The following is an 11,499-nucleotide window of genomic DNA, read 5'->3' as shown; positions in this document are numbered from 1 at the left end:
CGAACAGAGCAGACGAGGTTTCTCTATCAATGGAAATAAAACTGATTAATGCAGTCTATCAGGCTAAGGAGCAAATGAAGCATGAAAAAACAACTGTGTACCCCCAGAAAACCAGCTAGTTTCCTCAAGGACCCAGAGCAACTTTTTTTTTTTTTTTTTCCCCTCCACGTCTTTAATGTCAGAGTTTTACCCTGTGCCCAGGATCGCTCCCTTAGAGCGGCGGGGAGAGAGGCAGCTGGGTCCCTGCCTCCCAGGACCTGCTCCTCACCGCAAAGACCTGGAGAGGGAATTTAAAAGACGGGAGGGGAAAAAAAAACCCCTCTCCCGCTAAATAAAATACATATTTTTGCCCTCTTCCTCTGAGCGGAGCGCGGCTGCTGCGGACCAGTTTCACCCTCCCATTACGAGCCGGTTCGCGCTTCAGTTTCTAACCAGGGAAGGGGTTGGGTTTGTTGTTGTTATTTTTTTTTTTAAAAGGTATTTATTTACAGCAAGTGGGTCTCTGCGGCTTATTTTTAGAGGTCTATTAACCAGCCAGCGAATTCATTAAGAAAACGCGGCTATGGCCGCAGGAATGCGCGGGGCGGCCGGGGGAGCGCAGGCTCCGACCGCGGGGACTCGGCAGCTAAAAACATGGGGGGGGGGAACTACCGGTTTCCGAGAAATTTGGGGGGAAGGGGAAAATATATTGCTTAAAAATTTAGGGCATATTGATAAATCTTTATTGACAAAATATTGACAATGACATACTTCTTGGAAGTATATAGTGTGTTAGAATTCTAACAAATTAAACACAAAACACAAAAATATTTACATTCTGGTATAGGAGACATGAAGGAAACATTTGTCACTTCTTTTAGTAGCTCTATGATCTCGGAATATTATAAGGTCAGTGCTTGAAAATTGCCCCAATGGAAATGGCCATTAGAAAAAAAAATTAAAAAAAAAAAATCAAACCGCGATTTTAAGTCCCTTTTCTCTGGATCCTCCCAGCCTGGGAGCTGTCCCCACCGCCGAACCTGGTCGCTGGGTTTGCGCTTTATTAATCTTAAAAAATAATCATCATCCGGTTTTGCAATGGGGATACAATTGGGGGGGGGGATAATTTGATTTGATTTTTTTTTTTTTGGCAGCAAAAGTTATGACCAGCCCCAACCTCCCTCCCCCCCCACCTTTCCCTCCCGTCCCTCCCCTGCCCCACCGTGTTTGTCCATCCGGAAGGAACACTATGCTTTGTTACTGCTACTTCATTTAGCTTTCACAAACACTTTGACGCCAGAAGTTATCATAAAATGTTTACAGACTGCACATTTCTCGTAAAATAAAATTAAAAAGCACACAGAACCTGTCTTAAAGGGAAAAAAATTACAATTCATTTCTGTCTTTAGGAACCGGGGTAATTTTTTTTCCGTTTTTTCTTTTTTTTTCCTTTTTTTTTTTTTTTTTTTTTTGCCCAGACGGCTTTACACATGCAATTCAAGTTTCTGAAACAGGTGTGGGTTTTGGCTGCTTATGGAAATTTCTCTTTCAAAGACGGAAAAAACTGTGAAGTGCAAAATGTCCTGTAAGGTGGTAATTTTTCTGGTTTGGTTGGGGGGGGGTGTTTCTTTTTTTTTTCTTTTTAAGATTTTTTTCAATATTTTTTTTTTTAATTTTTTGACGTTATGCTTTTAAAAGCGGACTGTGAGAAACGGAATACCTGTCAATCACCTCGTCCCGGTGTTTTGGCTTTGATTGACAGATGCCCCCTTGCCAGAGCGGTGCCGGCAGTGCCACAGTTCGGCCCTCTCGCGGTCTCGCCCTCGCTCGCTCCCAGCTGCCCTCCCAGACGGGAATCGCAGTTTTGATGAAGATCTCCGTGTCCCTTCCCCGCACCGCCACGCCGGGGGGTGGGGGGGGTCGGGGGGTGTGTGAGCCTTTAACACTTTCTGTTGGTGGGGTGCCTGGCTTTGAAAAGTCCGAAAGTGCCAGTTTTTAATCGTCCGACGTGACGTCGATTTCCTCTGGACTGGCTTGTTTGGTGGCGATTCTCCACCGGTTAATGTGATGAGTCCCTTTTTTCTTCTGTTGTGAGTCTGAACCTTCCTCTTCCAACTTTTGCCGCTTGAACTTTGTCCGTCTGTTCTGAAACCATACTTTTACCTGCGGGAGGAAAGGCACCGGCCGTTAGTCCGACGCCTGCCCGGCCGCCGGTGCTCTCCGCCGCCCGCTGCCCTGCCGAGGGGCTCTGCCTGCTCCGTGCCCTGCCTGCATCGTGCCCTGCCTGCATCGTGCCCTGCCTGCTCCATGCCCTCCCTGCATCGTGCCCTGCCTGCCCGGTGTCCTGCCCGCACCGTGCCCTGCCCGCACCGCTACCCAGCCCGGAGCGGGGCGAGCGGAGCCGGAGCCCGTGTGCCGCCTACCCCTCTCCGGGAAAGGCACAGACACGCTGGCCCACGCCAGCCAGGCACCTCCAGAGGACCCACGCGTGCAGGAGCTGGGCAGCCGCACCGGTGCGTGTGCGCGGCTCCGCTCCCCGCAGCCGGGCGCGGAGCGGGCAGAGCGGCGGGCGGGAGGCAGCGCGTCCGCACCTGGCGCAGGGACGCGGACTTTCCGCGCACGACTAGCCCCGCGCAATGCCCGGCACCCCCCCACGCGGGGAAAACAAAGCGTGGCGGTGGGCTGTCAGCACGCCGGTCCCGCCGTCGGGGCAGCCACCGGGGCGGCTCTCGTTACCCGCGCCCGCCGAGGTGTCCCGACACCGGGAAAGCGACCCGGGGCTGCGGCGGGGCCGACCGGACCCCCGACCGGCACCCCCGGACCCGGCCCGGCCCGGCCGGCGGGGCAAAGCAGAGCGAGGGCCTCGTCCCTCTGGGGGGCGGCGGGACGGGGCCGGGGGGGCGGCGGGACCAGAGCTTTTCCTCTTGGAAAAGAGAATAAAATGAAAGAAAAAAAAAAACGAAAAGAAAAACGCCCGGCGCTCCCCGCAGCGTCTCCCCGGGACGCGCCGTCCAGGAGCGATCGTAGCGAGGCGAAACCTGTAAGTGCCACCGTAAATATCCCTCTGAATTTGTTCAGCGCCGAATAAATCTGACTTAGCCATCCGGCAGCTGACTTCAGTGCTTTAATTACAGATAGTATTGATCTGGGAGCTATCTCCAGGGCTGGCCACACTCCTTGTAGCGGCCAAAGGTAAACATTTTTTTTTTTTTTAAAGCAGTTTAAACTCTGGTTCTGTCTGAAAGTGCCTGATAAAGGCCCCAGCAAGGGGGGAAAAGGGAACTGGAGCATTTTAATAAGCTGGTTTAACCCGCTTCGCTGCCTCTTCAGAACAGAGACCTGCCTGGCCGGACACACATCTCTGCTGCATTTTCATATTCTCCAAAAGTCCCCCATTAAAAAGCTGAGCGGGGAACAAGGGGTGAGTTTAATTTGCTTTTAGTTTGCTAATTGAAGGGGAGGACGGTTCATTTCTGCACGCTGATCTCCCAAAAGGGAGCTCATTTGTAGGGGACTGGGGGTTTGACATCCGGACAAAAGACCCCAACCAGCTTCGGAATCAAGCAGCACAAAGACCACCTTAAATACAGCTTTCCAGTGGAAATAAGCCTGTGACCGGTCCCTTGTTCGGAGAACCTCATAAAAGTGGCGATCCCTTTTTATTGTTTTGTTAGGGAGACATTTTAAAACAAAAGCTCCAACCTCTTTATTGCTTCCCCCACGAAAAGGAGTTTAAAAAAAAAAAAAAAAGTGTTACAACTTAATCCTCCCAGAGAACGCTGTGTTTACTGGGAACTTTGAACTAGGCTGCGGCTGGGTATTTTGGCTTTTTTTTTTTTTTTTTTTAAAGTACAGTGCCACATACTGTAGCAGAGACAATCCCCATCTGGAGCCCTCTCTCCACCAGTCTCGTGGAAGGGCACAAAACAAAAGCCCGACACAACAACAACAACAAACAACCCCCCCAAAACCCCAGCCTTTCTTCCGGCGAAGAGAAAACCGCGTGAAAAACGCCCTCGCAGCGGGCCCGCCGGCCGTGGGTCCCCGCCGTCGGGGGGGGGGGGGAGCCCGCGCCCACCCCCGTTCCCCCGCCGCCTCCGCGCCCTCCCCACGGGTGTCCGGCCTCGGTACCCGCCGAGACCCTCGCCACGGGACAACCGGAGCAGAAACGTCGCTAATCGTCCCTCCAGATAGACGACCGAAATAGTCTCCGGTGCGGTTCTGGCCCGCAGCCAGCCAGCGGGGGGGGGGAGGGGGGCGGCGGGGGAGAAGGGGATTCCTTGCAGTTAATAATTTCTCTGCTTTTATTTTTCATCTTTATGCCCTCCCGAACCGGCTCCTCATACCCCCGCTGCCGGACGCGGGGCTAGAAAGGAGTGAAAAATCATCCGAGAAACCGTATTTCTGCCGTAGGCTCCAAAGGGGGGGGGGTCTCCCCTCCGCCTTTTGTTTTGGGGGCTTTTCCCCTAACATTCAACTACTTCTCGAGGCTCACGCCAGTCCCGCAGCAGAATGACCGGGGCCGCCTTTCATTTCCAGATCGGAGATCTCGCCGCTCCCCTTCCCGCTGGGGCCGGGGCTGGGGCCGGGGCTCTCCGGGGAGAGCCCCACCGTGCCCCCAGCCCCGCGGCTCCCCACGCCCGGCCGAGGCCCCGCCACCCCCGGCACAGGCCATGGCTCTCAGCAACGGGAGAAGCTTTTATAACACGCAGGCGACGCGGGGGGACCCCTCACTCCGCTCCACCGGCTCGGGTCTGGAGGCCTAAATACCCCCAGAATTTGACCGTATTTTTCCTCGCATCTCCGGGCCGGCCGGGTGGGTTTTTCCCAAGGAGATCCCAGTACTTTCGCTTTCCCAGCTGCCCGCTGGCCTGCTTCCCCCTTACCTGAGTTTCCGTGAGGCTGAGGCTGTGTGCCAGCTGTTTTCTCTCTGCTCCTACTACATAATGGTTCTTCTCAAAGGCATGTTCCAGTCTCAGTAATTGGGATGGGGAGAAAGCTGTACGGATCCGTTTGGGTTTCCTGGCCAGTGCGTTGTGCAATAGGAAGCTCTCCGGGCTGGTTTCATTCCCTGGGCAACAGGGTAAAACAGAGATTAGCAAAACGCCTTCCCCAAACGTACTCGAGAGGACGTTTTAGCGCAAGAATTTTTGTGTCTCACCATTACCCGAAGGAGAAATCTGACTATAGTTTCTTTTTTATTTTCAGCGCCTTTTTTGTATTAAATTTTCCTTCGATAAATAGGTGGAGGGAATGAGCAGGGGAAGGAGAGAAGGGGGAGAAATTAAAAAACTAAAACACAACCAGGGGAACACTACGGCAAGAAAAAAAACCAAACAAAAAAAAAAGCAAAAGAATTGGCCAGAGCCCGGCTGCGGTCTCTGCGGCTTCATCCCGCAGCTGCCCCCCTTCCCCTCGCCCACCGGCAGCCTCACATCTTTCCTTGTTTATTTGTTATTTCCATCCTCCCGGCGCGGCCAGCGGGGCAGCGGCTCTCGGTGCGGTCCCTGCCGACCCCCCCACCCCCTTTCCCCGGCCGGCCGCCGCGCTCCGGGAGCCGGCAGCCCCCTCCCCCGGCTTCTGCCCGCTTCCCTCGCCCAAAACTCCGGCTGGGGCCTTTCTCCCCCAGCTCCCCTTCGTTTTGCCGGGGTGCTCCCCGCCGCCGCCGTGCCGCTGCCCGCTGCCTGCTGCCCCGGCGGCGGAGGGAACCGGCGGGGAAATAAAGAAACAAACTTCGGGGAGGCCATCCCAGCCGGCCTGCGAGGGGGGTGAGGGGGTGTCAGCCGGGGCTTTTTAGTGGGTCTCTCCCTCCGGGTTGGCCCTGTGCCGCTTCTCCGGGTCGGTCCTTCCAAGGTGGGGAAGCCACCGAGGGTCTGTCTCCGTAAGTGCATTAAAAATCGTTGCAGGAGGAGGGTGTGTTTGAAATCAGGCTGTGGCTCAACACCAGGACATTTCCGCCTTTCATCTACCGCTCTTTACCAATCGCCTGATGACTGCGACAAATAATTTGGTGAGCGAAACCTGTAATTTTATTCTGAGAGGGTAATAATCCATTTTGTATCTCTGTCCGCCTGGCTTCGGAAAGAGCGACTCCTTTTCCAACCCGGGTGCAACGGCTCGGCTGCAGAAGGCCCGGGAAATGAATATTGCAGGTGGTTTGTTTTGGTTCGGAATTAATAAATAAAAATACCGAAGGAAAAAAAAAAAAAGGTAGATGGATCCCTCCGAGCGGAGGCTGATTTTTTTTTTTTTGTCGTGTGTCTCTGTGTGTGTATAACGAAAGAGGCAGGAGCTGGACCCATTAGGGGAGAAATCGTCTCACCCTTCGGAGAAGAGGCTGCCGGTTGCAAAGGGTTAAACAAGGGGGATTTTATTGATTGTGCGCCATTGGATTTGGTTATTTTCCTCCAGCCGGTTATTAATCTCTTGGCAGCTGGGAGCCCTTCCCTGCCCGTACGGACGGAATCGCCCTCTCTGCCCCCAGCCCCGGCTCTCCTCCGCAGCCCCCTCTCCCCGCTCTGCTCCGGCGCTAGGATTATTTTTGGGTTTTTTCCCTTCTCCTTTCTCTGGGGTTCGTTTCGGCCCCCCCCTCGTCCCCGCTAACAGGGGGAGCGGCCGGATTTGGGGCGGCGGCGGAGGTTCCCCTCGGCCCCGGCAGCCCGGCCCCCGCAGCCCGGCGGGCACCGCCGCCTTCCCGGGGGAACCTAAACCTCGCCACCCCTCCGTTCCCCTCTCCGCGGGGAGGCTTCCTTCGGGGGCTTCTCCGTCGCTTTTAACCCACCGGCCCACAAAAATTATCCACCTTTTCCCCCCCTGCTTTTAATCGGGGCGAGAAAGCGGCAGAAGTCCCAGCCGGCCTTGCCTTCCCGCCTGCCCCCCTCCTCGCAGGGAAACCAAAACAAACCGGGAAAAGCAGCGAAGCAAAACCAAGCCCGAGCCCCTCGGCTCTGACAGCTCCTCAAGTTTGGCGGCGGGGGAGGCAGGCACAAAAGACCCTCGGCCCAGCCGAGCCGAGCCCGCGGCTCCGGGCAGCGGCCGCCCGCCCACCCGCCGTCCCCCCGCATCCGCGCCGCGGGGACCGGCCGGGGGCCGCCGGAGGATGGAGGGGCGGATGGGAGGGAGAAGAAAAGTTGCACGTACCTTGGAACCTGTGGCCCAGATACCGGTAGCGGTGTATTAGCCAGGGGTAGAAGGTGGAGGGGTCCCTTTGCTGCGAGGCGAAGAGCGGGTGCGTGGAGTGCGAAGCGGGCAGCGGGTGGGCGGCCAGGGCGTGGGGAGGGGGCACGGGATGGACCGGCACGGCCGGGTTAGGCGGGTGGGAGACGGCCTCCGCAAAGACCAAGTCCGGGTTGGAGTAGACCCCCCTGCCAGTGGAGTGGAAGCCGTTGAGAAAAGGGTTCATCGGGCTGGAATTGGCATAGCTGAGCGCCGCCGGCCGGATAGGATCCTCGGAGCGAGACGCGGGCAAGGGGCTGTCTTTGGCCACCAGCGACTCGATGGTGAAACACCGCTTGGGTGTGGGCTGAAACATGCTGCCGCGGCGAGAGTCCCCGACCAAATCTCTGCCTGGCTCTCTCTGGTGCGCGGGAGACGATCCGGGGAAGTTTGCAGCAGGGAGTGACTTGAGGAGGGATAGATACACACATAAATAGACAGGGGCTGGAGGAAAAGGAGGCAGCGGCAGCCAGCGGTACCCAAAAGGGAGACACACACACGCACCACGCACGCACACGCACACACACACACACACCAAAAAAAAAAAAAAAAGTTGCCGGGAGAAGTTTCCCTCCTGCAAGGAAAAGGCGGTCGCCCCCCCCCCCCTCCCTCCCTAAGTCCAAAGACAATCCATGGATGTGATCGGCCCCTTCACAAGTTGTGCAAACGATTTGTTAGTTCATGAGCCTAATTAGTGCTGGGATCACATAAACAGCTTCCTCTGAAGCCTGGTAAATGGCTTGATGATTGGTCGCTATTACTCGCCTTGAGGTTGAAGGGGGAGACTCTTTAAAGTGCGTCAGAGGGGAGGCGAGCGCCGGGCAGCGCCATCGGGAGGGATGGAGCCGCGGCGCGGCGCGGATCGGAGTGCGGCGGGAGCGCGCCCGCCAGCGCGGGGGGAGCGCGGAGCCCCGCGCAGCCTCTCGCCCGCCCCGCCGCCGCCCCCGCGCAGCGCAGCGCCGCGCCCGGCCCCGCTCCCCTCCGCTCCCCTCCGCTCCGCCGCCGCGCTGCCCTCCCTCCCCTGCCGCCGCCCGGCGACCAAGGTAGGGGGACGGGACGGGACCTTGGGGGGGGGGGGCGGGGCGGGGGGGGGCCGCATCTCCTCTGGGGGGGTGTGGGGTGAGGGGGGGGGGGAGAGTTAGGGCCCCTCCGCCAGCGTGACACCCCTCTCCCTGCCACCTCTCGGGTGCTCTCAGCCCGGCGAGGTTACCTTGATCAGCCCCGGGGCGTCCGGGAGAGATGCCCCGCTTGGGAAAGGTTTCGTCCCGGTGAGAGAACGGGTCGCCCTCCTCCTCCTCCTCCTCGGAACTTATTTATTCCCCCCTTCGCTCCTTCGCACTCCCCGCACCGCGCGGCGCGGAAAACAAAGCGGAGGGCAGCTGCATTATGCAAAGCTGGGACACGCCGGGCTCTCGCAGACGGGACAGGGGAGCAAAGTCTCCGGTTCCAGCCTTGTCCGTATTTTCGCGATTACCTTTGGGTCCGGGGATGATTTTAGGGCTGAGTTCTCCTCCTCCCATTGGCTGGGGCTGCAGAATAATTATGATCACATCCTAATACTCTTGGCTGGTGCTTACTGTTTATTGGTAGTTAAGGATCTATTATCTATTCATCAGCCTCCCATTTTTGCCAATTACATTCTTCTAAAGTGAAGTACCAGCAGGTATTTTGCACATTTACAATTAATGATAAAAAATCTGGCGTACTTTAAATCTATTACGCCGCTGTGTAATTTATCTTAAAGATGCGGAATTGCTAATGTAAATTAATGTTTCTGTTGAACCAAGGGATGGGGGAGTCTTAAAACCAGTCTAGCGTTTCTTTCCTTCGTTCCCGGACTTTGTTTTCTGTTTTCTTTCCACTTTATACACAAAGAATCCGTTACTCCGCTGCATTAAAACGTGCTAAAAAAATCGCTGTCTAAACGGTCCTCGCTTCTTTCCAGTAAAGGGCGAGCTGAACTCTCTCCGCCTTCCCCGCTCTCTCCTAAAAGCGCCTGTTTGCAGCTAGCCGATATTTTTAACGCGGTACCAAAACGATGGACTAAATACGGGTGACAAAACAGTGCCGGGCACGCAAGGATGCCCGTGTTTGTGCGCCTTTGTTTGGGGACGCGGTTGCTTTTGTGTACCCCGCGCTGTGTGCACTTTGTGGAGGGAGAAGTTCACTTTCCGTATGAAATGGAAATCTGTTCTCCAGGCGTTGGGCGGCTGTACGTATAGCCATCCGTAGCCACACGTGCATACGATTGCAGAGACAAAGTGAGAGAGATGTTTGTACGGCGTAACTCGTCTTCTGACAGATTTTGCAGCGAGGTGCCATCCTCCCAGGTCTCACACGTTTGGGAAAACCTCTGCTGCCCGCAGACACCCCGGCAGACACGGGCGCAGGGCTCCGGCCCCGCTGAGCCGGGCTTGCTGCGGAGGGGAGAGCCGGATTTGCCTCCAACCCCACTCGTGTCCCTCGTGAATCTCTAGTATTTTAACTTTTTAAGTCCTCTCGCCCCCTTTCCGTGCAACTTTCCCCCCCTCAACGCTCTTCTCGCGGAGATCTGGGATTATTGACCTGAGCGAGGCTGAGAAAGTGTCCTAAATATGACGGGTGCTTGACGTGCTGATTTCGACTGGGGTCTTGCTTCCTGAGCACTGAAAAGGGAAAAAAGAGAAACTTCTCCTTCACCTAGGAAAAGCCGTGCTCTGCATCTGTGTATTTACACTTCTCCGGGACTGCAGAATGAATCTGAATTGGAAAAACTTCAACTCCTTTTTTTTCCTTTTTTTTTTTTTTTTTTCCTCCAGACATCCTGACATAATCACAGGGCTCCTTTGAAAACTGCATCAAGTAATTTAGCAGTTGGGGAGGGAGGAATTATATCCGTGTGAAAAACCCGTCACCCACGCAGAGCAGGGATAACCCTCCAAAACGCTCGATAAATTTCCCTCGACCCTCTTTACCGCCGGGGAAATATCCTCTAGCCTAAAATCCCTTCCCGAAGCCGGGGGTCCCGTTGCTCTGGAGCTCAACGGAGGAGGCTGCAGCTGCAGCGGGGAGCTCTCCCCTGCCAAGTCCGATTTCGCCCGGGAAAGCGGGTGATCTCGGCCGCAGCAACCTGGAGGTCCCCGCTCCGCACCGAGCCCTGCTCGCTCTCTGTGCTACGTGCATACATATACGTATCTATGTGTATGTGTATATATATGTGTGTGTGTGTGCGTGGTTACATACAAGCAGAGAAACCGCAAGTAGAGCCTGGGGAGCACCAGCTCTCTCTGGGTTTTGTCGGAGAGAAAACAGGCCGGGGACAGGCAGAACAAAACCCAGGGGGACTCGGGATGAGATTTCCCAGGATTTTCCGCTTCCCCCTAAATTTCTGTATCACTTTCCCGCTCGTCGCCGTGGCCGTTTCTCGTGGGCACCTCCCGCGCAGCCCACGGCCCGTGCGGAGCCGGTGTCCGTGCTCCCCCGGCCGGGGCCGCTGCCTTCCAGCTCGGGCTGCCCCGGGAGCATCTCCCGAAGCTCCTCTCTTGAACTTTTCCTACCCAGCGTCTTGACAGGCTGCTCTCGCTGTCTTCTTGGCGTCTACAAGGAGAAAATCTGGCAGGGGCTCCCTTCCCAGCAATCCCCGATCTGCTCCAAGCGCACTTAGAGGCAGCCTCTCTCGGAGGGAGGGGTGCGCTACATTCGCAGTCAAATTACATGGCTGGCCTCAAAGGCACTAGCTTCGGATTTCCAAACTAATACTCATCTCTTAAAAGCCGAGCCAAGAAGAAAATGCGAGGAAGGCCTCAGATGCGGGAGACCTCGGGGTAAGACGGTTGTTTACGGGCTGATCCAGGCTGAACTTTCGCGGCTGGGGGGATGGCGGTGAGGGAAGTTTCAGCCTCCCCTTAACTTTCTTTTCCAGGCGGGATCCGTCTCCCCCTTCTCTCTCCGGCCCCAGGGATCCGTGCCCACAGCGGGGAGCAGAGGTGCCCCAGGCAGGTCGTGTCTGGAGGGGGGCCGCGTGAGTTAAAGGAGCGGGTGAAATGCCTAATTTAATTCCTTTCGGGACGTCCTAAATCCCAGTCAGTATCTCTCAGCGTGCTGCGAGCCCTTCACAAAAGCGCAATACGTGGCGGGAGCGACGGCAGCCCGGGCCGCGAAGCGCAGCCCGGCACGGAGACGAGCCGGGACGGGCTCCGGGGCTCCGGGAGAGCCCGGGGTCCTACCCCGCCGGGGAGACCCGGGGGGCCTCCGCCGAGCAGGTGGATTTCGTCCGAGGGTGTATCGCTACCGACCCTGGCTCCCTCCCCGAGCACCCGGAGACCC

The 11,499-nt window shown here is 56.5% G+C and overlaps 1 protein-coding gene and 1 long non-coding RNA gene across 6 annotated transcripts in view; one reads left to right on the top strand and one right to left on the bottom strand.

The window, feature by feature from the left end:
• Positions 1 to 699: 699 nt before the first annotated feature.
• EMX2 (empty spiracles homeobox 2) lies at positions 700 to 8,766 on the bottom strand. Of its 3 annotated transcripts, none has more exons than XM_052799650.1 (4): positions 8,405 to 8,766; positions 7,120 to 7,638; positions 4,866 to 5,050; positions 700 to 2,142 (listed from the first exon to the last, which is right to left on the bottom strand). In XM_052799650.1, the coding sequence occupies exons 2-4, from the start codon at positions 7,508 to 7,510 to the stop codon at positions 1,975 to 1,977; spliced, it is 744 nt and encodes a 247-aa protein (XP_052655610.1). In that variant the 5' UTR covers positions 7,511 to 7,638; positions 8,405 to 8,766; the 3' UTR covers positions 700 to 1,974. The 3 variants fall into 3 exon arrangements, with proteins under 3 accessions (XP_052655610.1, XP_052655609.1, XP_052655611.1); XM_052799649.1 differs by having other exon boundaries at positions 7,120 to 7,600; XM_052799651.1 differs by lacking the exons at positions 4,866 to 5,050; positions 8,405 to 8,766 and having other exon boundaries at positions 2,039 to 2,142; positions 7,120 to 7,725.
• Positions 8,141 to 11,499, top strand: part of LOC128147233 (uncharacterized) — a 35,751-nt gene continuing 32,392 nt past the window's right edge. For 2 of the 3 annotated variants that reach the window (XR_008236968.1, XR_008236969.1), the window contains exon 1: positions 10,905 to 10,997. This is a non-coding gene — a long non-coding RNA (uncharacterized LOC128147233). Of the gene's footprint in view, positions 8,238 to 10,904; positions 10,998 to 11,499 lie in introns of those variants that run through there. The other variant, XR_008236970.1, reaches the window with a different exon arrangement.

This window comes from Harpia harpyja, chromosome 10 (genome assembly GCF_026419915.1).
Source record: "Harpia harpyja isolate bHarHar1 chromosome 10, bHarHar1 primary haplotype, whole genome shotgun sequence".
Classification (NCBI taxonomy): Eukaryota; Metazoa; Chordata; class Aves; order Accipitriformes; family Accipitridae; genus Harpia; species Harpia harpyja.
This window is presented reverse-complemented; position numbering and strand designations above follow the sequence as displayed.

What these genes read in the sequence shown, in the direction of transcription:
- EMX2 (XM_052799650.1), bottom strand. Translation starts at nt 7,510, where the DNA reads ATGTTTCAGCCCACACCCAAGCGGTGTTTCACCATCGAGTCGCTGGTG. An exon ending in TCTGGGCCACAGGTTCCAAG is followed by an intron (nt 5,051 to 7,119) that starts GTACGTGCAACT and finishes CCTGTTGCCCAG; the next exon opens with GGAATGAAACCAGCCCGGAG. An exon ending in TCAGCCTCACGGAAACTCAG is followed by an intron (nt 2,143 to 4,865) that starts GTAAGGGGGAAG and finishes TTCCTCCCGCAG; the next exon opens with GTAAAAGTATGGTTTCAGAA.